The sequence below is a fragment of the Erpetoichthys calabaricus genome, chromosome 2 (assembly GCF_900747795.2).
Source record: "Erpetoichthys calabaricus chromosome 2, fErpCal1.3, whole genome shotgun sequence".
In the NCBI taxonomy this organism is placed as follows: domain Eukaryota; kingdom Metazoa; phylum Chordata; class Cladistia; order Polypteriformes; family Polypteridae; genus Erpetoichthys; species Erpetoichthys calabaricus.
In genome coordinates, this window is record NC_041395.2 from 191,768,077 (window position 1) to 191,791,360 (window position 23,284).

Consider the following 23,284-nt stretch of genomic DNA (forward strand, 5'->3'; position numbering starts at 1 on the left):
GTGCCTCTATTGTTGAGGCAGCTGACCAGAGCTGTGGCCGTAAGGTGGTCGGTGCCTGTTGTGGCGGCAATCCCCGAACCCGTTGGTGGACACTGGCGGTTAGGGATGCCGTCAAGCTGAAGAAGGAGTCCTACAGGACCCTTTTGTCCTGTGGGACTCTGGAGGCAGCTGATAGGTACCGGCAGGCCAAGCGGAATGCGGCTTTGGTGGTTGCTGAGGCAAAATCTCGGGCGTGGGAGGAGTTTGGGGAGGCCATGGAGAACGACTTTTGGATGGCTTCGAGGAGATTCTGGTCCACCGTCCGGTGTCTCAGGAGGGGGAAGCAGTGCAGTGTCAACACTGTATATGGTGGGGATGGTGCACTGCTGACCTCGACTCAGGACATTGTGGGTCGGTGGGGGGAGTACTTCGAAGACCTCTTCAATCCCACTAACATGCCTTCCAATGAGGAAGCAGAGCCTGAGGAGTCGGAGGTGGGCTCCCCCATCTCTGGGACTGAGGTCACCGAGGTGGTCAAAAAATTCCTTGGTGGCAGGGCCTCGGGGGTGGATGAGATACGCCCGAAGTTCCTCAAGGCTCTGGATGTTGTAGGACTGTCTTGGTTGACACGTCTCTACAACATTGCATGGACATCAGGGACAGTGCCTCTGGATTGGCAGACCGGGGTGGTGGTCCCCCTCTTTAAGAAGGGGGACCGGAGGGTGTGTTCCAACTACAGAGGGATCACACTCCTCAGCCTCCCTGGAAAAGTCTATTCGGGGGTCCTGGAGAGGAGGGTCCGTCGGATAGTCGAGCCTCGGATTCAGGAGGAACAGTGTGGTTTTCGTCCTGGTCGCGGAACAGTGGACCAGCTCTACACCCTTAGCAGGGTCCTGGAGTGTGCATGGGAGTTTGCCCAACCAGTCTACATGTGTTTTGTGGACTTGGAAAAGGCATTCGACCGTGTCCCTCGGGGAATTCTGTGGGGGGTACTCCGAGAGTATGGGGTACTGGACCCCCTGATAAGGGCTGTTCGGTCCCTGTACGATCGGTGCCAGAGCTTGGTCCGCATTGCCGGCAGTAAGTCGAACCCGTTTCCAGTGAGAGTTGGACTCCGACAGGGCTGCACTTTGTCACCAATTCTGTTCATAACTTTTATGGACAGAATTTCTAGGCGCAGCCAGGGTGTTGAGTGGGTCCGGTTTGGTGGACTCAGGATTGGGTCACTGCTTTTTGCAGATGATGTTGTCCTGTTTGCTTCATCAGGCCGTGATGTTCAGCTCTCTCTGGATTGGTTTGCAGCCGAGTGTGAAGCGGCTGGGATGGGAATCAGCACCTCCAAATCCGAGACCATGGTCCTCAGCTGGAAAAGGGTGGAGTGCCCTCTCAGGGTTGGTGGCGAGATCCTGCCCCAAGTGGAGGAGTTCAAGTATCTCGGGGTCTTGTTCACGAGTGAGGGAAGAATGGAGCATGAGATCAACAGGCGGATCGGTGCGGCATCTGCAGTAATGCGGGCTCTGCATCGGTCTGTCGTGGTGAAAAAGGAGCTGAGCCGCAAGGCAGCGGGTATTTTGATATATATCAAAATATATCGCGTCATCACGCCTCCCATGTAAGCACGTGAACTGACCCGCTGCCGTTTGCAATGCCATATTCGCGAGATACAAGTTTAATGAGAAGACACGAGGTATAAACGACAGTTTGGATCACTTTGTGACAGAGTTAAAATTGCTGTAGCAAGAAACTTTTAACTGCCGGGTCTTAGCTAACATTAAATAAACCCGTGGACATCGCAACATCACACAAGAGAGCGGCTCACGTGAAGTGACTGAACGCAGCAGGAGTGATCACTTCAAAGAATCAAACCTGTTCAAAAACCATATTTCACAATTGATAAGGTACGAAAACAATATGAAACCGATTGTGGATTTGCGTACAGCCACTGAAACTTTGTGACGGCACGAGACTCCAGGTCATGTGACTGCAAAAGAACCTCATTCAGGCATCTATTTTTACTGGCGGTGGCTCAGGGGAGAGAGTTTTTATTCCTCGCATCCCCGTTATACCCTCTGATCTCCCATTTCAATTCAAACGCCTCCAATTTCCACTAAGGCTCTGCTTCGCAATGACAATTAATAAGTCTCAGGGACAGACCCTACAAAAGGTTGACATTGATTTGATATATATATATATATATATATATATATATATATATATATATATATATATATATACAGTATATATATATGTCAATGTATGTATGTATGTATATATGTATGTCTAGATGTATGTAGATATGTATATATATGTGTATATATGTGTAGATATGTATATATATATATATATATATATATATGTGTACAGTAATCCCTCCTCCATCACGGGGGTTGCGTTCCAGAGCCACCCGCGAAATAAGAAAATCCGCGAAGTAGAAACCATATGTTTATATGGTTATTTTTATATTGTCATGCTTGGGTCACAGATTTGCGCAGAAACACAGGAGGTTGTAGAGAGACAGGAACGTTATTCAAACACTGCAAACAAACATTTGTCTCTTTTTCAAAAGTTTAAACTGTGCTCCATGACAAGACAGAGATGACAGTTCTGTCTCACAATTAAAAGAATGCAAACATATCTTCCTCTTCAAAGGAGTGCGTGTCAGGAGCACAGAATGTCACATAGATAGAGAAAACAATCTCTAGCAAACAAATCAATAGGGCTGTTTGGCTTTTAAGTATGCGAAGCACCGCGGCACAAAGCTGTTGAAGGCGGCAGCTCACACCCCCTCCGTCAGGAGCAGGGAGAGAGAGAGAGACAGAGTTTGTTTTTCAGTCAAAAATCAATACGTGCCCTTCGAGCTTTTAAGTATGCGAAGCACCGTGCAGCATGTCGTTTCAGGAAGCAGCTGCACAAAAGATAGTAACGTGAAGATAATCTTTCAGCATTTTTAGACGAGCGTCCGTATTGTCTAGGTGTGCGAACAGCCCCCCTGCTCAATCCCCATACGTCAGGATCAGAGAAAGTCAGCGCAAGAGAGAGAGAATAGTAAGTAATCTAGCTTCTCAGCCATCTGCCAATAGCGTCCCTTGTATGAAATCAACTGGGCAAACCAACTGAGGAAGCATGTACCAGAAATTAAAAGACCCATTGTCCGCAGAAATCCGCGAACCAGCAAAAAATCCGCAATATATATTTAAATATGCTTACATATAAAATCCGCGATGGAGTGAAGCCGCGAAAGGCGAAGCGCGATATAGCGAGGGATCACTGTTTATATATGTAGATATGTATATATATATGTGTGTATATATATGTAGATATGTAAATATATATATATATATGTATGTGTATATGTATATATGTATATGTGTGTATATGTATGTGTATATGTATATATGTATATGTGTGTATATGTATGTGTATGTATGTGTATATGTATATATGTATATGTGTGTATATGTATGTGTATATATATATATATATATGTGTGATATGTGTATATATATTTATATGTATATATATGTAGATGTGTATATGTATATATATATATATATGTATATATGTGTATATGTACATATGTATATATATGTATATATGTGTTTATGTGTGTGTGTGTGTATATTATATATATATATATATATATATATATGACAGCAACACTCATGACAGTGACAACACAATTACATATACATATATGTAGATATGTATATATATATATATATATATATATGTGTCAATGAATTTTTGTATGTATGTCTAGATATATATATATATATATATGTAGATGTGTATATATATGTAGATATGTGTATATATGTAGATATGTAAATATGTATGTATATATATGTGTCTGTGTGTATATATATATATATATATATATATATATATATATATATATATATATAATATGTGTGTGTGTATGTATGTATGTATGTATGTGTGTATATATATATCTATGTATGTGTATCTATGTATGTGTATATGTATATGTGTGCGTGTATGTATGTGTATATATATGTTGAGATATATATATATATGTGGATGTGTATATGTATATATATATGTAGATATGTGTATATGTAGATATGTATATATGTATATATATGTTTATGTGTGTATATGTATGTGTATATATATATGTGTGATATGTGTATATATATTTATATGTATATATATATGTAGATGTGTATATGTATATATATATATGTATATATGTGTATATGTACATATGTATATATATGTATATATGTGTGTGTGTGTGTATAGCAACAGTCATAACAATGACAACACAATTACATTGACAATCATGTTACGTTATTTATGTTTGCTTTTCTTTTTCATAACCTCTTTAACACACTACTTCTTCGCTGCAAAGCGCGGGTATTTTGCTAGTATATATATATATATATATATATATATATATATATATATATATATATATACAGTTAGGTCCATAAATATTTGGACAGAGACAACTTTTTTCTAATTTTGGTTCTGTACATTACCACAATGAATTTTAAATTAAACAACTCAGATGCAGTTGAAGTGCAGACTTTCAGCTTTAATTCAGTGGGGTGAACAAAACAATTGCATAAAAATGTGAGGCAACTAAAGCATTTTTTAACACAATCCCTTCATTTCAGGGGCTCAAAAGTAATTGGACAATTGACTCAAAGGCTATTTCATGGGCAGGTGTGGGCAAGTCCGTCATTATGTCATTATCAATTAAGCAGATAAAAGGCCTGGAATTGATCTGAGGTGTGGTGCTTGCATGTGGAAGATTTTGCTGTGAACAGACAACATGTGATCAAAGGAGCTCTCCATGCAGGTGAAAGAAGCCATCCTTAAGCTGCGAAAACAGAAAAAAACCCATCCGAGAAATTGCTACAATATTACGAGTGGCAAAATCTACAGTTTGGTACATCCTGAGAAAGAAAGCAAGCACTGGTGAACTCAGCAACGCAAAAAGACCTGGACATCCATGGAAGACAATAGTGGTGGATGATCGCAGAATCATTTCCATGGTGAAGAGAAACCCCTTCACAACAGTCAACCGAATGAAGAACACTCTCCAGGGGGTAGGCGTATCGATATCCAAGTCTACCATAAAGAGAAGACTGCATGAAAGTAAATACAGAGGGTGCACTGTAAGGTGCAAGCCGCTCATAATCCTCAAGAATAGAAAGGCTAGAATGGACTTAAAAAAAAAGCCAGCACAGTTCTGGAAAACATTCTTTGGACAGATGAAACCAAGATCAACCTCTACCAGAATGATGGCAAGAAAAATTTACGGAGAAGGCGTGGAACAACTCATTATCCAAAGCATACCACATCATCTGTAAAACACGGTGGAGGCAGTGTGATGGCTTGGGCATGCATGGCTGCCAGTGGCACTGGGACACTAGTGTTTATTGATGATATGACACAGGACAGAAGCAGCTGAGGTGTTCAGAGACATACTGTCTGCTCAAATCCAGCTAAATGCAGTCAAATTGACTGGGCGGCGTTTCATGATACAGATGGACAATGACCCAAAACATACAGCCAAAGCAACCCAGGAGTTTATTAAAGCAAAGAAGTGGAAAATTCTTGAATGGCCAAGTCAGTCACCTGATCTTAACCCAACTGAGCATGCATTTCACTTGTTGAAGACTAAACTTCGGACAGAAAGGCCCACAAACAAACAGCAACTGAAACACGCTGCAGTAAAGGCCTGGCAGAGCATTAAAAAGGAGGAAACCCAGCATCTGGTGATGTCCATGAGTTCAAGACTTCAGGCTGTTGTTGCCAGCAAAGGGTTTTCAACCAAGTATTAAAAATGAACATTTTATTTCCAGTTATTTAATTTGTCCAATTACTTTTGATCCCCTGAAATGAAGGGATTGTGTTACAAAAATGCTTTAGTTGCCTCACATTTTTATGCAATCGTTTCGTTCACCCCACTGAATTATAGCCGAAAGTCTGCACTTCAACTGCATCTGAGTTGTTTCATTTAAAATTCATTGTGGTAATGTACAGAACCAAAATTAGAAAAATGTTGTCTCTGTCCAAATATTTATGGACCTAACTGTATATGTATTCGAAATGTGCATCCACCTAATTTTGAGATGAGGATGTAAAATAAAAATTAAAAACTGACCAAAAGGCAAATGCCACTCAAACAAAAGCAGAACCACAAACTTGCACCCTAAGAAAATAAAAAAACAAGGGTGTTCATCATAAAGAAAACCCCTGAGAAGAAGAGTATGGTGCAGCCTGGGAATTTGAAGGCAATAATCCAGAAGACAGAAAAAAACACTTGGTGAAGTACATCTTGCTTTAGAGAAATGGACACTTATAAGGACTTTTATTAATATGAAAGGTGAGACTTCAGAAGCACCAGTGCAGTGTCATTTGATGAAATTTGATTTAGGTTCATAGTAAAGTGTGTTGGCGCAGTGGTAGCACTGCTGCCTCGCAGTTAGGAGACCTGGGTTCGCTTCCTGGGTCCTCCCTGCGTGGAGTTTGCACGTTCTCCCCGTGTCTTCATGGGTTTCCTCCAGGTACTCCAGTTTCCTCCCACAGTCCAAAGACATGCAGGTTAGGTGCATTGGTGATCCTAAATTGTCCCTAGTGTGTGCTTGGTGTGTGTGTGTGTGTGTGTATGTATATGTGGGCGTGCCCTGTAGTGGGCTGGTGTCCTGCCCGGGGTTTGTTTCCTGCCTTGCGCCCTGTGTTGGCAGGAATTGGCTCCAGCAGACCCCCGTGACCCTGTAGTTAGAATATAACAGGTTGGATAATGGATGGATAAAGTGTGTTGTCTTGCAGGAAAGCCATCCTGCGCAAGTGACAGTTGCACTTTCCTCATCACAAAATAGAAACAAACAGTTGAAAAAGTGTCAGAAAAACAATAAACAGAAAATGATAATATTGTAAATCTCAGATATTCTTAGAAGTAAATTACACAGAAAGGGTGTCATGAACATGGGATATCGGAACTAAATGAAACTTCAGCAATGGATTCTGCTGCAAAAGATATGAAATTATACATGGACGTGGCTCTGGCTAATTCATTTTGGGGTGCCCTCATCCCTTCTTCAGGTCATGTAGAAATATTATAAATAATGTAATGTATCTCAGTAAAAACATTCTGCTTTGGAAACTGTCATTCCCCATTCCATATAGTAGTGTTATTCCCTTTAATAAAAACTAAAATGAAACATTTCATTAACAAAAAATAATAATTTTGTTAACTAAAACTAAAGTAAAAATGAAAAAGTCATTAAACTAGAACAAAAATGAGAAAAAATCTAAACTAATGTTTATAATTTTGAATTTGATCTTTTTCTTTGTGTATAATGTACATGCGAGCATGCAGCTGCTAGTATATTTATTAAATATTACATAAAATTGCACAGTCATAATATGAGTTTAGAGAGGTGGATTGACTTTTGTGATATGCAAGTATCCCATGCTGCTGGTGTTGGAGCCTGTAGATTTCATTGGCCATAATTATCCATTAGTCTCAGACGTCACTTGGGAGCTCATGAGCATTCTTTATTCTGAAGAACAAAATCCCTCTCAGGGTTAATGTAACAATAGTAATGTGTCAGATCTTTCTATTATATTAAAAAGGGTTTCTGTCGTGTCCGCATTAATAATAATAATAATAATAAAAGTATTAATAATAATAATAATATTACTCCTACTGCTCACATCTTCTCTCGATACAGTCGGTTGTAATGACAAGGCAGAAAAGCAAATTATCTATTCAAGAACGTTGACTTTTAGATCATGATAGAAAAAGAACAGCAAGAGCTGATAATTTATGTTGAAAAAAAGAAAATTCACAAAATAGAGCTACATATAATAAAAATCAAGAGCAAAAAATATCGTCTAATAAACGAAAAAGAAAAAAATATCCAGAACATTAAGTGAACAGAAATGCAAAAAAGGAACGTTTATAAAATGTAAGTTAGAGGATGAAGTAATTCATAATATTTATTTTGATGAGCCGTTAATGTAATTTAATTTTTTTACTTTTTATTGCATTTTATTACGCTTTACTTTTTTCTTCTATTTTTACTTTTTACTACGTTTTATTATTCATTGGTATTTAAAATAGACAATTGTAGTGAAATACTCAACTGATTTTGTATCTATAATAACTAAGGACCAAACCATCTACCTCCGACACCCCACATACTCTTCTATATACCATGTCTTTAAATACAATCGCATTCTCTAATTGGAGGAGCGGTCAGCGACAGGATAGTGGGCATCCTTCCCTGGGAGTTGGAGAGCGAAGCAAGCAGGAGGCAGAGGTCCCTTGTATATTGAAATAAACTCTGGCGATAGATTGGTCTGCAATGAACATTCTTTATCTAACATTGCCATGCTTAACCTAAATAACTAGAACTCTCTGATTCATTGCAGACTGTAATATTGTTATATCATGAAAAAAAAAATTTGAATCTCTAAATAAAGTGATGCAATCAAAGTGTTGAAGTGGCACAGAGATCTAGCTGGGATTTTTAGATCTGAACTAAACCGCAATTGAATAGTCATTCAGTGGTCAATGTCCTTGAAATGTAAGTCTGCAAAAGGATTGAAGATAAATAGGAAGAAGACAGAATATATGAGGTTTAATTATGATCAGGTTTCAGAAGAAAAGAGTGGATACATTTAAATATGCAGGATCAGTGGTAGCCTTAGATGTAAAATTACATCATAGAGTGCAGTGTGGATGGAACAATTAGAAGAAGGTATGAGCAGTATTGTATAATTGAAGAATTAAATTGAAGGTTAAAGGTAAGGTTTTTAAGGCAATCGTAAGACCAGCAATGATGTATGAAGCGTAGATATGGGCAGTAAAGAGATAGCAGGAGAAGTTAGATGTGGCAGAAATAAGAAGGTTACAAAAAAGTTTCAAAAAAGGACAGAATAAGACATTAGACAATCAAAGTTACAGCAAAAGTGAGAGAGATATCTAAGAAAGTACTGGAAACTAGATTGAAGTAGTATGGACATTTGATGAAGAGAAACAATGAATATGTGGGCAAAAGAGTGATTGGAATGGAAGTACAGAGGAAGAGAACATGGGGAAAGCCAAAGTGGAGGTGAATGGATAAAGTAAAGGACGATCTAAAGGAAAAGTATCTGACTGGGGAGGAGGTGCAAGACTGAGCTATATGGAGAAGGTTGATCAAGAACATCGACCCCACATAGAAGTGGAAAAAGATGAAGAGGATAAAGAAGCAATTGTAATTAAGTTAAGAAAAGGTACAAAGCCAAATCCCAGAAAAAAACAAACAGGTTAAAAGGCCAGAAAATCTAAAGGTCAGAGACCACAACACAGCAAAAATCGAATCTCATTCTCACAAACACACACACACAAGACTTATGCCACTCCTTCAGTGATGTAAAGAGAGTTACAGCACCTTAGGCTAATTGTCCAATTAAATAAAAATTTTCCAACTTTCCATGATAAGATCAATGCAGTTTGTTGTGTACAAAAAAATCTTTGCGTGTTTCTGGGTTGCTTGTGCAGGCCCTGTTATTGCCATACCTCTGCTCATGAGTATGCCTGTACAGCCTAAACTTTTCAGTTTCACCTTGGGGCTTGAATGTAGTAGCATTTTTAAATGACTCATTAATTAATTCATTTGTGACACGATGTAAAGTGTATATGCTTATTTGTTTATTTTGCTATTAAGGAGTACTTGTCATCATTATAAATCACTGTTTATTTACGTATGTACAATTTGATTAGGAATTTTTCCCATTTCTGCTTTAGTGGCTGAATATTTGATGCTGAGATATATATTAATACTGTTCTGTGGTGTTGTATGATGATATGACTTTTTTTCACATGACATTTTATCATCACTGGTACTGGTAACATTATACATTGTGAAACACACCTCGAATATGGACAAATATGAAGTACACTATCCACACAGTCATGGTTTTTTTAACATTTAAGCTCTAATTACACTTCCCTCTCAGACCATGCTCTGCCAGGTTAAAATGAAATAAAGTGCATGGTATCCAATAAATGAGCTTTTACTAGACAGAGCTCCTGACCAATGAATGAGTGGGGAGGCAGGTCTTAAATGTAAACGGTATGGATGCTAGAGGGCACTGTTGCCCCGTGAAACCCAACAGACAGATGCTCTGGACACAATTGTAAAAGCACTAAGAAGATTTTTAATCTTTCCTTCAGCAATAGTGCCTTCAAAACTCCACATCTACCAACCACACCACAAATCAATGCAATTCATTTCCTCCTCTCCTCCCAGCAAGCTGTGTTATACTCCTTCCCAACTCTGGCTGTCTTGCTGAGGCTCCACTTGTCCTTTATATAGTCCTTGGCCCGGAAGTGCTTCTGTCCTTCCGTCCATGTGATTCATCAGCACTTCTGGGTCAGATGGAGACTTTTATTTTCTTCAGCCCGGAAGTACTTCTGTCCTTCCGTCCCCATGACTTGGGAGTACTTCCGGGCTATATGGGAAACAAAATCCCTGTGTCTCCCTGCAGCGTCCCCTGGCGGCACCCATGGTACCCAGCAGGGCTGTGAAGCTGAACTCCATCATCCATAGTGCCCTGCGGGAATCCGGGGCACCGCTATGCTGCAGGGAAGTTGCCATCTAGCGTCCTGGGTGTGTCGGCCAGGTTGAGCTGCTGGCTGTCCATCACAATGGTCATTTTATTTTAGCATTTGTATGGATTATGTGATAAAAGTAAAGAAATATTTTTTAATGGAAGTTTTGATGTTTGTTCAGCACTGGTCCCTATTGAAGACTATTGTGCAAGAAACTTTGTTATCTCCACTCTCCATGAAAACATGAGATTAAAAATTTTTCCCACCCATCAATGCAAACAAGATGGGGTAAATAACAAATAAAAAATGTATTATTTTTGAGTGGATTATTCCTTTAATGAGCATTTTGACTGATAAAGAGGTGTGCCTATGTTAACAATTAATTAATGAATGTGTTATTTGTTAAAAACAATACATTTCAGTGTTTCAGACTAAAATATTTTTACTAATAGTGTACATTATAGTGGTATCAACTGAAACATCCCATGACCCTGTGTTAGGATATACAGTAGCGGGTTGGATAATTACTGACTGACTGACTATAGGATGTTGCTTTTAAGCTTGTTGTGAGAAGTTGCACATAATACAGTACAATAAATTTTACACTGCACTTACACTTTCATTTTTATGGTTCTGTTCTTTTCTTTCATTATATTATCCTCACATTATTTATTTATTTTGTTACATTTTCATTTTCTTTACTGTGTATCATTTATAAAAATCTATATCTTCCTAGTAAATATTAGATCTACACCTTTTCCTTTATACATTGGTCACCATGCACTTTTGTCAGTGTTCTTTTGTTGTCCCACTATAGTAGGCATTAAAACAACCTGGAGCTACTTGTTAAAAATCTTGCCCATCCACTATCAAACACCTGAACACAACTGAAGCAATTAACTACACAAATAACACAGAAGACAGAGTTGGGGGAGTCGGGGGGGTGTTCAAGGAAACAAAAAAATACTATTAACAATTATAAACCAATTGGTAAACATAAATCCAGAATGGGACATCTTAAGAAAAGGAAAAGAGACAAAAAAGCCTCAATGCAAGACCCACATAAAATAACAACACAAAAGACAAAAAGTCAGTAAATTTTACTGTAATGTTACAAAATATTTCTTCCCACTGATAACAACTGATATTATGAAATAAAATATCCTAAAAAATATAAACATATGACTGTATGATATGACTTGGGTTGTGCACAAAAAAAACAATCTGTATTAATAAAGGATTTATTAACAGAAAAACAGGAGACTACAAGGAAAAGCCCAAAATAGCAAAAACAAGCAAAACGATATTACCTAAAAGGCAGTCCTAAATCAAACAAGTCCAAATCCACAATCCAAAAAAGAAAACCAGGGACAGTAGCCAAAAAAAAATCAAGAAAACTAGAAAATCCAAAGAAAATAGCAATATGCACAAAATCCTTCACAATGTTCCCCTACTTGTGAGCATTTTCTACTCTGATTAAACTGGCTCAGGAGTGGTGACATCAGGATGATCCCAACTCCTGGGACTTCACCCACAAAGCATAAAGAATACAAGGGCACTTAAATAAACAGTACTGTTTTGTCATATAGAATCCTTTGTGACCCTATTTTCCCCTTTGTACTATTTATTGTGTAGACCTTAGCAAAATGTTTCAAATCCTATACTTTTAGCCTTCATATGTTACGCTATCTTTTAAACTTATACTTATCTTTTATACTTATAATAATATAAGCAAAATAATATAAGTGTGACAAAAATTCCCTTACGGCTTAAACAGCAGGAATGAAAGACTGAATTACAGGACGGACTGAAATAAAAGGACCACTTAAGATCGGTGTCCACTTTGAATGGACTGAGGAGGAATTAGCACTCATTGAATTTAGAACTGATTTTGCAATAATATTTCAATTAAGACTATTATTGATGTGAGTTCTTGGCTAAATAATGTTATCATAATTTACTCCTCAAGGTATGAATGCCAGAAAAACAGTATATTTTATGATTTCTAAATAAAAAAATCCCATTTCGTTATGTTTGTAATCTGATGAAAGAAAACCTTTATTAGTGTGTTAACAGCTGTAGTAAAGTAAGTGTAAAATCAAAATATATATGTAGAACTGTAGTTCTCGGAAAATACAGTTGCATTGACAGTCTCAGAATTTCTGTCCTATGCTCCCTCTCACAAATTAGGTGTTCTCTGCCAACAAAAAACTAACTTCTATTATTTTAGATTTTGAACAGAAGCAAAACTGACAAACAGCTAAGATTATAAGATTGTAAAGTGTGTTCTCTATTCCCCTCCTTTAAATCAAAATCCTTTGTTTTGTAAAATTGCAGTGTTTTATTACAGTTTTATAACTATAAATTTCCTTTAGAAGTTAAACATAGTAATAACTGTTTAATATGAATAATGCCATGGGTTGTCGTTGTTTTGCATGCGCATAACTACTGAAACTACATTTTTGTAGTTTGTATAATTAGGCTGTTCATATTTCTTCATAGCTTGTTAGTATTTCATTCTTGACCAGTTTTCCTGCACATAATAAAGTAGTGATTGAACATGTGTTGTCTTATCTGATCTTCACATAATTTACCAACATGAATTTATTTGTATGCTTTTTGATTTGAAGGTTTTGCTATCACTGACATCCAGAAGAAACAGGCAATGCTGAATGCATGTAAGTCCCATCCAGCAGGCAAGGCCAAAGGTATATTCACTTTCCAATCAAAGCCTTTCTAGCAATACCACAAGCACATTGGGATTGTGTTTAATATAATTGTTACTTCAGCCTTCACAGTACCTTGTAAATAATATTATTAATATATAATGGTACATTTTATCTGCCTTTGTCTCACAGATGATTGTTGTTGTTAGAGATATAGATGATACACTAGTCCTTATTAACAGAAGGTGTGTGTATGCATGTGTATGAATAACACTCAGTATGAAACTGCCATATACCTTGCACCTGTCAAATGTCGAGGTGGCAGGAGATCATTTGCCAACAGAAATCCATCTTTCAGCTGCCATATTATTTGTTTTATCTTAGACAAGAATTTATCTGGACTACAACTCACTTAGTAAAATTATTGATATTTATTTTTAGTGATGAAAAGCAAATATTTTACAACTAGCTGTGTAAGCCAGCACAGGGTACTAGAAACTATTGAAATCGTCAGAAAAAAAATTGAAATGTAGAGATGTCACGTAATTGAAAGGAACTACTCTGAGCATCTCTCTCCTAGGAGGTTTCTTTTTGCCGACGTGCTGGCCTCGCTTGTGTATTAGTGGCTAAGCGAGTTTATGTTTCCTCAGAGGTGGAACCCTTACCCCGACTCCACCTCTCACTTCCGGGCCAGAGTGACAGACACACACATTTCCACGATGTTTATATATAAGATATACAAATTTAGTCTTCTTATAACACAAATAGGCCTAGTATACAAAAAATTAAGGCATAATACAGCTCAAAAATAGGTTGCCTAAAATAAAAAATAGCATAGTGTACTAAAAAAACAATGTTAAAATAAGGACCTACTTAAAATAGATATTTTTAAAAAATATAAGAAATTTGCAAAAATAGCCTAATATAAACTGCTCAAAAAATTAAAGGAGCAGTTTGAAAACACATCAAATCACAATGGGAAAAAAATCATGCTGGATATCTGTACTGATATGGACTGAGTAATGCGTTAGAAATGAAAGGATGCCACATTGTTTGATGGAGATGGAAATGATCAACCTAGAGAGGGCTGAATTCAAAGACACCCCGAAAATCAAAGTGAAAAAATGATGCAACAGGCTAGTCCATTTTGCTGAAATTTCACTGCAGCAACTCAAAATTGCACTCAGTAGTTTGTATGTCCCCCCTCGTGCTTGTATGTATGCTTGACAATGTCGGGGCATGCTCCTAATGAGATGACAGATGGAGTCCTGGGGGATCTCCTCCCAGATCTGGACCAGGGCATCACTGAGCTCCTGAACAGTCTGAGGTGCAACCTGGCGGTGTTGGATGGAATGAAACAATGTCCCAGAGGTGTTCTATTGGATTTAGGTTAGGCGAGAGTGGGGGCCAGTCAATGGTATCAATTACTTCATCCTCCAGGAACTGCCTATATACTTTTGCCACATGAGGCCGGGCATAGTCCAGTACCAGGAGGAACCCAGGACCCACTGCACCAGCATAGGGTCTGACAATGGGTACAAGGATTTCATCCCAATACCTAATGGCAGTCAAGGTGCCGTTGTCTAGCCTGTAGCAGTCTGTGCGTCCTCTTATGGATATGCCTCCCCAAACCATCACTGACCCACCACTAAAACCGGTCATGCTGAACGATGTTATGGCTTTTCCAGACCCTTTCACATCTGTCACATATGCCCAGGGTGAACCTGCTCTCATCTGTGAAAAGCACAGGGCACCAGTGTTGGACCAGCCAATTCTGGTATTCTATGGCAAATGCCAATCGAGCTCCATGGTGCTGGGCAGTTAGCACAGGGCCCACTAGAGGAATTCGGGCCCTCATGCCACCCTCATAAAGTCTGTTTCTGATTGTTTTGTCAGGGTCATTAACACCAGTGCCCTACTGGAGGTTATTTTGTAGGGCTCTGGCAGTGCTCATCCTGTTCCTCCTTGCCCAAAGGAGCAGATACCAGTCCTGCTGATGGGTTAGGGACCTTCTAAGGCCCTGTCCAGCTCTTCTAGAGTAACTGCCTGTCTCCTGGAATTTCCTCCATGCCCTTGAGATTGTGCTGGGAGACACAGAAAACCTTCTGGCAATGTCATGTATTGATGTGCTATCCTGGAGAAGTTGTACTACCTGTGCAACCTCTTTAGGGTCCAGGTATCACTTCATGCTACCAGTTGTGACACTGACCGTAGCCAAATACAAAACTAGTGAAAAAACAGTCAGAAAAGATTAGCAGGGAAAAATGTAAGTGGCTTCCACCTGTTAAACCATTCCTGTTTTTGGAGTCGTCTCATTGTTGCCCCTTTACTGCACCTGTTGTTAATTTCATGAACACCAAAGCAGCTTGAACTGATTAACAACCCCCTCTGGTACTTAAATGAAAATGATCAATAACCCAGACATTTCACTGACTTGATGCTATACTCTGATTAAAAAGTGTTACTTTAATTTTTTGAGCAGTGTATAATAAAGTCTGCCCTGGATATGATGTTAAATTGCATTCAGCCCTACAAGTGCTCCAACTTGCAGTACTGGTGCATGCTCCCCAACGTGACTTGACTTGACTATAATAAAGTAACAAAATGTACATGCATACCTACACATTACAGATATTTAATCTTTATACAATGCAGTATATAAATAATAATAGTAGGAATAGTCCACCCTAAAAGAATAAGTGTGTGCATGTTTTGTCTGAGTGTCCATCCGGTTGCTATGTCCTTGTCATTCCAAAAGATGACACATCAGAAACATTTTAGTAATAAAATGCTTTCCAGTAGCAGGCTCATCACAAATAATGAAAAAATGAATCTAATGCCAAATTACATTTAACAGAGAAATATACTTTGCAAATGTTAATGCTAAGATTTACGTTGATCGCTTAGATTTCCACCCGTCTTAGACAAGTACCCACAACTAGTAATAATAATAAATTGTACAGTTTTATATGCATTTAAATATTGTCCAGTCTCTGTGTGATTACATTAGAACAATCAAAATGAGAATAGGCCATTCAGCCCAACAGAGCTCACTAGTCCTATCACTTAATTCTTTCAAAATCATATTAAGTCATGGTTTTGAAGGTCTCTGAAGTCCTACCTTCTGCCACACTACTTGACTACTTATTCCATATGTCTGTGGTTGTCTTTTTGAAGAAAAATGTCCTAATGTTTGTACAAAATTTACCCTTAACAAGTTTCCAACTGTGTTCCTGTGTTCTCAATATTTGACTTTCTTGGTGAGCTCCTCCTGCATCTTCTACATTATCATCATGTTGTTCTGAACTAATCTGTAATGTAAAAAGAGATATATAAAAAATTATATAATGTCACACGTGCATCAGAGTATCTCCTTCCAGGCTCATTCAAAGTAAGAGAATACTACTCCAGTCCACAAGGGGATGCTGTTGCTAATGGCTTCTTCTGTTTCTCTATAGACAGCTCAGAGAACCTGTCTAATGAGGGCAACTGACTCTACTCCTTCTGGCCAGGGGACTATAAAACTAAGGCCCTCCCAGAAGGTTGTGTCCCATTTTGGAATTGGGTCAACCACAGGATGGAGCTCTACCCCAAAAGGATTGTCTGCTCACATCAGCTAATCTACTTCTCTGAAGGCCTTTCTGTATTTGTTTATTTTTGTTTTGCCAGCACCATTATTGACAGGGGCGACCCTATTGGCACCCCAACATTTTCTGGACTTGTGTCATACCTTACTCAACCACAACAAGTACCAGAAGGTTAGTACTGTATCAACTAATTGATATATGTACAAAACATTCACTGGCAAGCACATTCTGATGTCTCTCACCCAGGGACCTAGAGACAGTTATTCATGGATTTATCATATCCATACTGGACTATTGTAATTCTCTGTACCTTGGGTTGCCATGACCTTACATATAACATTTACATCTTGTCCAAAATGCTGCAGCCAGGGCTTTAATAGGCTCAAAGAAAAAGGATAATATTTTCTCTGTGCTAGCCACACTATTTGAGTAAAATTTAGAATCCAGTTCAAAGTTTTATTATTTGTTTTTAAAGTCATACATGGTCTGACTCCACAGTACATCTCAGATCTTCAACAGTTTTATACTCCCCAGGTGTCTTAAGTTGTCAGACCAACAATTTCTCTTCTTACACATTTAAAGTGTAAAAGGTGGTCATGCTTTTTCTGTTGCTGCTTCCAGGCTGTGGGATGCAATTCCCCAACATGTAAGATTATCCCAATCTATGGACACTTTTAAATTTCATTTGAAGACTTACTTTTCGGGCGACACAGTGGCGCAGTGGGTAGCGCTGCTGCCTTGCAATTAGGAGACCTGGGTTCGCTTTACATGTTCTCCCCGTGTCTGCGTGGGTTTCCTCCCACAGTCCAAAGACATACAAGTTAGGTGCATTGGCGATTCTAAATTGTCCCTAGTGTGGGTGTGTGTGTGTGTGTGCGCGCCCTGCGGTGGGCTGGCACCCTGCCTGGGGTTTGTTTCCTGCCTTGCGCCCTGTGTAGGCTGGGATTGGCTACAGCAGACCCCCGTGACCCTGTAGTTCAGATATAGCAGGTTGGATAATGGATGGATGGACTTAATTTTTGGCTTTCGATTCTACCTAATTTTATATCTTGGATTAGCCTATCCATTTACTTCTGTAAGTGAGGAAGGCATGCCTACCACCTTTCATTCTCATCACATTCTACATGGGCACCACCAAGAGCATCCTGACCTAAACTGGAATGATATTTCCTGAAATATGCTTAATACATTTGTTTACATATCCATTATTGTGTTGAGTCTTAACAAAAAGGTAAATAATTATGTGTGTGTGTGTGTGTACCGGGTTGGACCACCTTTTGCCTTCATAATTCTTTTTGGCATATATTCAACAAGATGCTGGAAACATTCCTCAGGGATTTTGGTGCATATTGACATGATAGCATCATGCAGTTGCTGCAGATTTGTCAGCTGCACATCCATGATGTGAATCTCCCGTTCCACCACATCCCAAAGGTGCTCCATTGGATTGAGATCTGATGACTGTAGAGGCCATTTGAGCACAGTGAACTCATTGTCATGTTCAAGAAACCAGTTTAAGATGATATGAGCTTTGTGACATGGCATATTATCCTGCTGTAACTAGCCATCAGAAGATGGGAACACTGTGATCATAAATAGATGGACAAGGTCAAGCTGTGGCATTTAAATGCTCAAGTGGTACTAAGGGGCCCAGTTGGTACTAAGAGGCCCATAATTTTTCAAGAGAATATCTCCTGCACAATTACACCACCATCATCAGTCTGAACTGTTGATACAAGGTAGGATGAATGCATGTTTTCATGTTGTTGACATTATATTCTGACTCATCAGGCCAGGCAACATTTTTTCAGTGTTCTGTTGTCCAATTTTGGTAAGCCCATGCAAATTGTAGCCTCATTTGCCTGTTCTTAGCTGACAGGAGTGGCATCTTGTGTGGTCTCCTGCTACTGTAGCCCATCTACTTCAAGGTTCAACATGTTGTACATTCAGAGAAGTTCTTCTGCATATCTCAGTTGTAACAAGTGGTTATTTGAGTTACTGATGCCTTTCTATCAGCTCAAACCAGTCTAGCCTTTCTCCTCTGACCTCTGGCATCAACAAAGCATTTTTGCCCAGAGAACTGCCACTCTCTGAATGTATTCCCTTTTTTGGACCATTCACTGTAAACTATAGAAACGGTTGTGCGAGACAATCCCAGTAGAACAGTAGTTTCTGAAATACTCAAGCACACCCGTCTGGCACCAACAGCCATGCCACGATCAAAGACTCTTAAATCACCATTATCCCCCAGCTGATCTTCAGTTTGAAGTTCAGTAGGTTGTCTTGACAATGTCTAAATGTTTTGAGTTTCTGCCGTGTGATTGGCTGATTAGTATTTTCCATTAAGAAGCAATTGGACAGGTGTATCTAATAAAGTGGCAAGAGAGTGCATATATATATATATATATATATATATATATATATATATATATATATATATATTTGTGTGTGTGTATATTGTGTAGTTAACTAAAGGGTGGGTGTTCACAAAGCATTTCTTTGCATTTAATATAATTGATTCATTCAACTTGGGGGATGACTTTAATTAAATTTTAATATGTTAGATGTGCATCTCATCAGTAAATTTAACCTAAGCCCTGAATAATGAGACAGTTTAACAGTGGCAGGGCTACATTTGAAAATAACTAGTCCAGTTTTGTGTTTTATAATGGAGCTAATGGGTAAGAAAAGCTTTGGAAATTTACTGAATACACCCACTTTGAAGCAGCAAATGTTTCAAATTAAGAAAATGTGTCTTTTGCATTTCTGAGGCATGCTTGTGACAACAAAAGTTAACTAGAAAAGCAGTAATACCTCCTAACACTAATACTCTTTTCTTGAGACGAGAATATGTTTCTTGCTTGCTACTGTGCTTGCAGCAGCCATCATGGGTGGAGTTATGAGAATTCCCCCTCCCCAATATCTGTCTCAATGAAGCATACATACACAATATCAATCCAGTGCCAGCATGCAATATTTCTGCAAAATAATGAAATAGGTTCCTGTACAGTGGAAGAATGTAAGCATTATAAGTGAGACTTTTTCAGTTATTATTGTTTACAGAACAGAGGCAGCAATTCACTTCTGGGTCTTAACTTACAATGTCAATTTTGGCACTTGCTGATGATTTTCTGAGGTGAGTCAACACTCCTGACCTTGAAAAGTGTTGCAGAGAAAGATGAGTGGTGAAGTAAAGCATCCTGCTGGTCTCCTTTTAAAATGGCTAAATCTAATAACAGTGCTTTGCTTTTTGCATTTTTCCTTCTTAAAATAAAATGAATATGCTATTTTGCAATATGTGTGTAATCTGAACATGCGGATTATTATTATATAACATTCTTGGCTTGAAAAATTGACATATCTAGTACATTTTAAGGATATTCTTCAGAATGGGGCTCGTGTACCCATTAGCTTCATTATAAAATGCAAGAGCGGGCTAGTTATTTTTGAAATGTATTAAATATGCTTCACTTTATGAATGTAATTTCATGTGGCAAAAATAATTATTACATTGTTGTGAAGAATTAAATTTGACTTGAAAAATCCAAAGTTATCATTTCAGTTGCCATACAATTTTAAACAAATTCAGAACATTTGTTATACAGCAGTTATTCAAAATAACCAAAGAGGATTCATCCATCCATCCATTTTCCAACCTGCTGAATCCGAACACAGGGTCACGGGGGTCTGCTGGAGCCAATCCCAGCCAACACAGTGCACAAGGCAGGAACCAATCCTGGGCAGGGTGCCAGCCCACCACAGGACACACACAAACACACCCACACACCAAGCACACACTAGGGCCAATTTAGAATCGCCAATCCACCTAACCTGCATGTTTTTGGACTGTGGGAGGGAACCGGAGCACCCGGAGGAAACCCACGCAGACACAGGGAGAACATGCAAAGTCCACGCAGGGAGGACCCGGGAAGCGAACCCGGGTCTCCTAACTTGCCTTTTGTTATCCAGTTTATTATTTTTGCCTACAGCTATCAGAACTCTAGCAGTTAAAAAATTGATACATTCTCTACTACTGGAAATTACCTCTGGCAAGCTGGGGTATTAACTGTCATATTTTCCCTCTCTGACATATGGCTAGTAGTATTTTAGCTAAATCTACACTTGTATGACTTTTATTTTCCTTTTGCTTTCCAGCTGTCACGAGACCATACTATGACTTTCTGCTGCGCCAGAAGCATCCTGTCCTTTCTGCCACCCTGCCACAGCAGCAAGGAGTCATGTTGGCAGAGCCTAAACGCAAGCCTTCCACATTCTGGCAGAATATTGGGAAGTTGACACCTTTTAAGAAATGAAAATGTGAGAGTAACACATTTTCAGTTTAAATTGTTTTTTTATATATAAATGTTGTTCCTCCCTTGTAAAAGCTCCCTATATTATATGCTGGTTACAATCTGACTCATGTACTTGCTCAAGGACTTTATGTTTTTTGGAAGAAGATAAATGCACTAGTACTAATTTTCTCTACTCAAAACTTATGATTTTTTTTTTCTTTTTAGTTTTATTTAATGAACGTTTTCAATGGATGCCATTTAAAATCAGTGCCATTTACCTTATCTTTCAAAGTCAATAGTGTCTAAAATAATATTTCTGGAGTAAAAACATTTCTCTGTACTAATAATCAGTGTTTTGAATTTTTTTTTTGTTTTTTGCAGAATCCTTTGCCCTCATATTTGATCTCTGATCTTTATATTTAATATTGAGCACTGATCTCTTTAAAAACTTAATGAAGTTATGGATGTAGGATATTACTAGCATGAACACCATCAATATATTTAATGTACTTTTGCACATTTACTGGCTATCAATATGGCGTAGATGGCTGTAAAGCAAACTTTTATCAGTGCATGGCATTACAAATATAATATTGTAATGTACTTCATTACACAAATGCAGGTTATTCTGTTCTCGTCTTTGGTGTTTGAACCAGAAACTAAACAGCAGCCAAACTCTACTTCACAAAAGATTAATAGAGTCAGGAGATAGCGCTTTGCTCCAATTTTAATTCGATTTAATGAAGTTAGAGTTTGGCTGCTGTTTAGTTTCTGGTTCAAACACCAAAGACGAGAACAGAATAGTGAAAAGGCTTTGCTTCGATGGGACTAACACTGACTAATCGTGAAACATGCTGTCTAACTACTGACTTCCTGTAATTCTATTTCCGCTTCCTTACAACTATGTACATGAATATTCATAAGGTTATATTAATATTCATTTGAACATCAAACAGCTATTCTGAGAGGCAGAACACAGGTATTTCTTTATAATGAAGGCATGTTGTCATTAATTGAGATGGAAGAAGGCTATACATACTGCGATTCACTATTATGGAGATGCTATTGCCCTATTAGAAACACTATATCACCCTTAAGGAAAGAAATTTTGGTATCCTGCAAGTTGCTAAGCAGCTTTTCAGTAGGAGAAAATAACTTAACTCCATACATTTTATGAGAACCTTTATAACGTCATTATTGCAAGATGAAAAAAATCCAATTTTAAAAAGTCTATATTTAATATTTTCTATTTATTGAAGTTAATTGGACTAATACTTAGTCCTTCTTTTTTGAAATTGTTTTAGCTGTGGTTTAGGGTATCTGTTTCAGCATTTAAGTAGATGTGCCCAATATATACAGTACCAAAAGATAAGGGATTGAAGAATAAAAGACAACCACCAACTAGGTACCAATAAAATAATGGTGAACTCCCAGGCAAATTATACCTAATGCATAATTAAAAGGATGAAATAAACAAGATTAACAACTTTAAACATATTTATTTAGTTAAATATGTTGCCTAGTCAAAAGTGATTAAGATCAGGTTTGGAGTGTAACTAAGATTATAATATTGCATTATAAAGAACATATGTTTTGTGAAAAAAAGACATCAGTACATTGAAGAATTAAATGAGATGTTGCACAATTTATTTACTTATTTTTTTGTTTTCAAGGCTGTCATAATAATAGCATTTTACTAATACATTTTGACTTTCCAATATCAACTCTGTATAGTATGTGTTATCTTTTATTTTTCACGTCTAGTTTTGTCATTCATAGTACTGATTTATACATTATTCTCTACACTTTCTTTTTAGAATGGTTTTGCATAGCAAAGATACTCTATAATATAAAGAAATATTGATTGATTGGCTGTAATAGTTTAAGACATGATGAAATAATTATACAAAAATATTTTTGTATACATTTCATATTTATAATAGATTAATTTTACTGAAAGTTATGGATTGATTTTAAAGTTACTGTAATGCTGGAGTTGGCATTGCCTATCATTTCTAAAACACCAGGTTATATACCCTTAAATAGAAATGGTCTTTTAGGTTTAGCCTCAGTGTTTCAGATCCGTTTAACTAGCAAGTGCCTGATAATGAAAATTCAGAGGCTAAATAACTCTTAGCATGTGTTGCATAAATAATATTTTGTGTGCAACATCAGAGG

General features: G+C 37.9%; 1 protein-coding gene across 2 annotated transcripts in view; it reads left to right on the forward strand.

The window, feature by feature from the left end:
- The window catches only part of arhgef4 (Rho guanine nucleotide exchange factor (GEF) 4), a 289,616-nt gene extending 268,421 nt beyond the window's left edge, over positions 1 to 21,195 (forward strand). The window contains exons 10-11 of one of the 2 annotated variants that reach the window (XM_028794916.2): positions 13,192 to 13,269; positions 20,970 to 21,195. In XM_028794916.2, coding sequence (XP_028650749.2) covers positions 13,192 to 13,269; positions 20,970 to 21,127 — 236 coding nt within the window. In that variant the 3' untranslated portion in view covers positions 21,128 to 21,195. The remainder of the gene's footprint in view (positions 1 to 13,191; positions 13,270 to 20,969) is intronic. The other variant, XM_051922049.1, reaches the window with a different exon arrangement.
- The last annotated feature ends 2,089 nt before the right edge of the window (positions 21,196 to 23,284 follow it).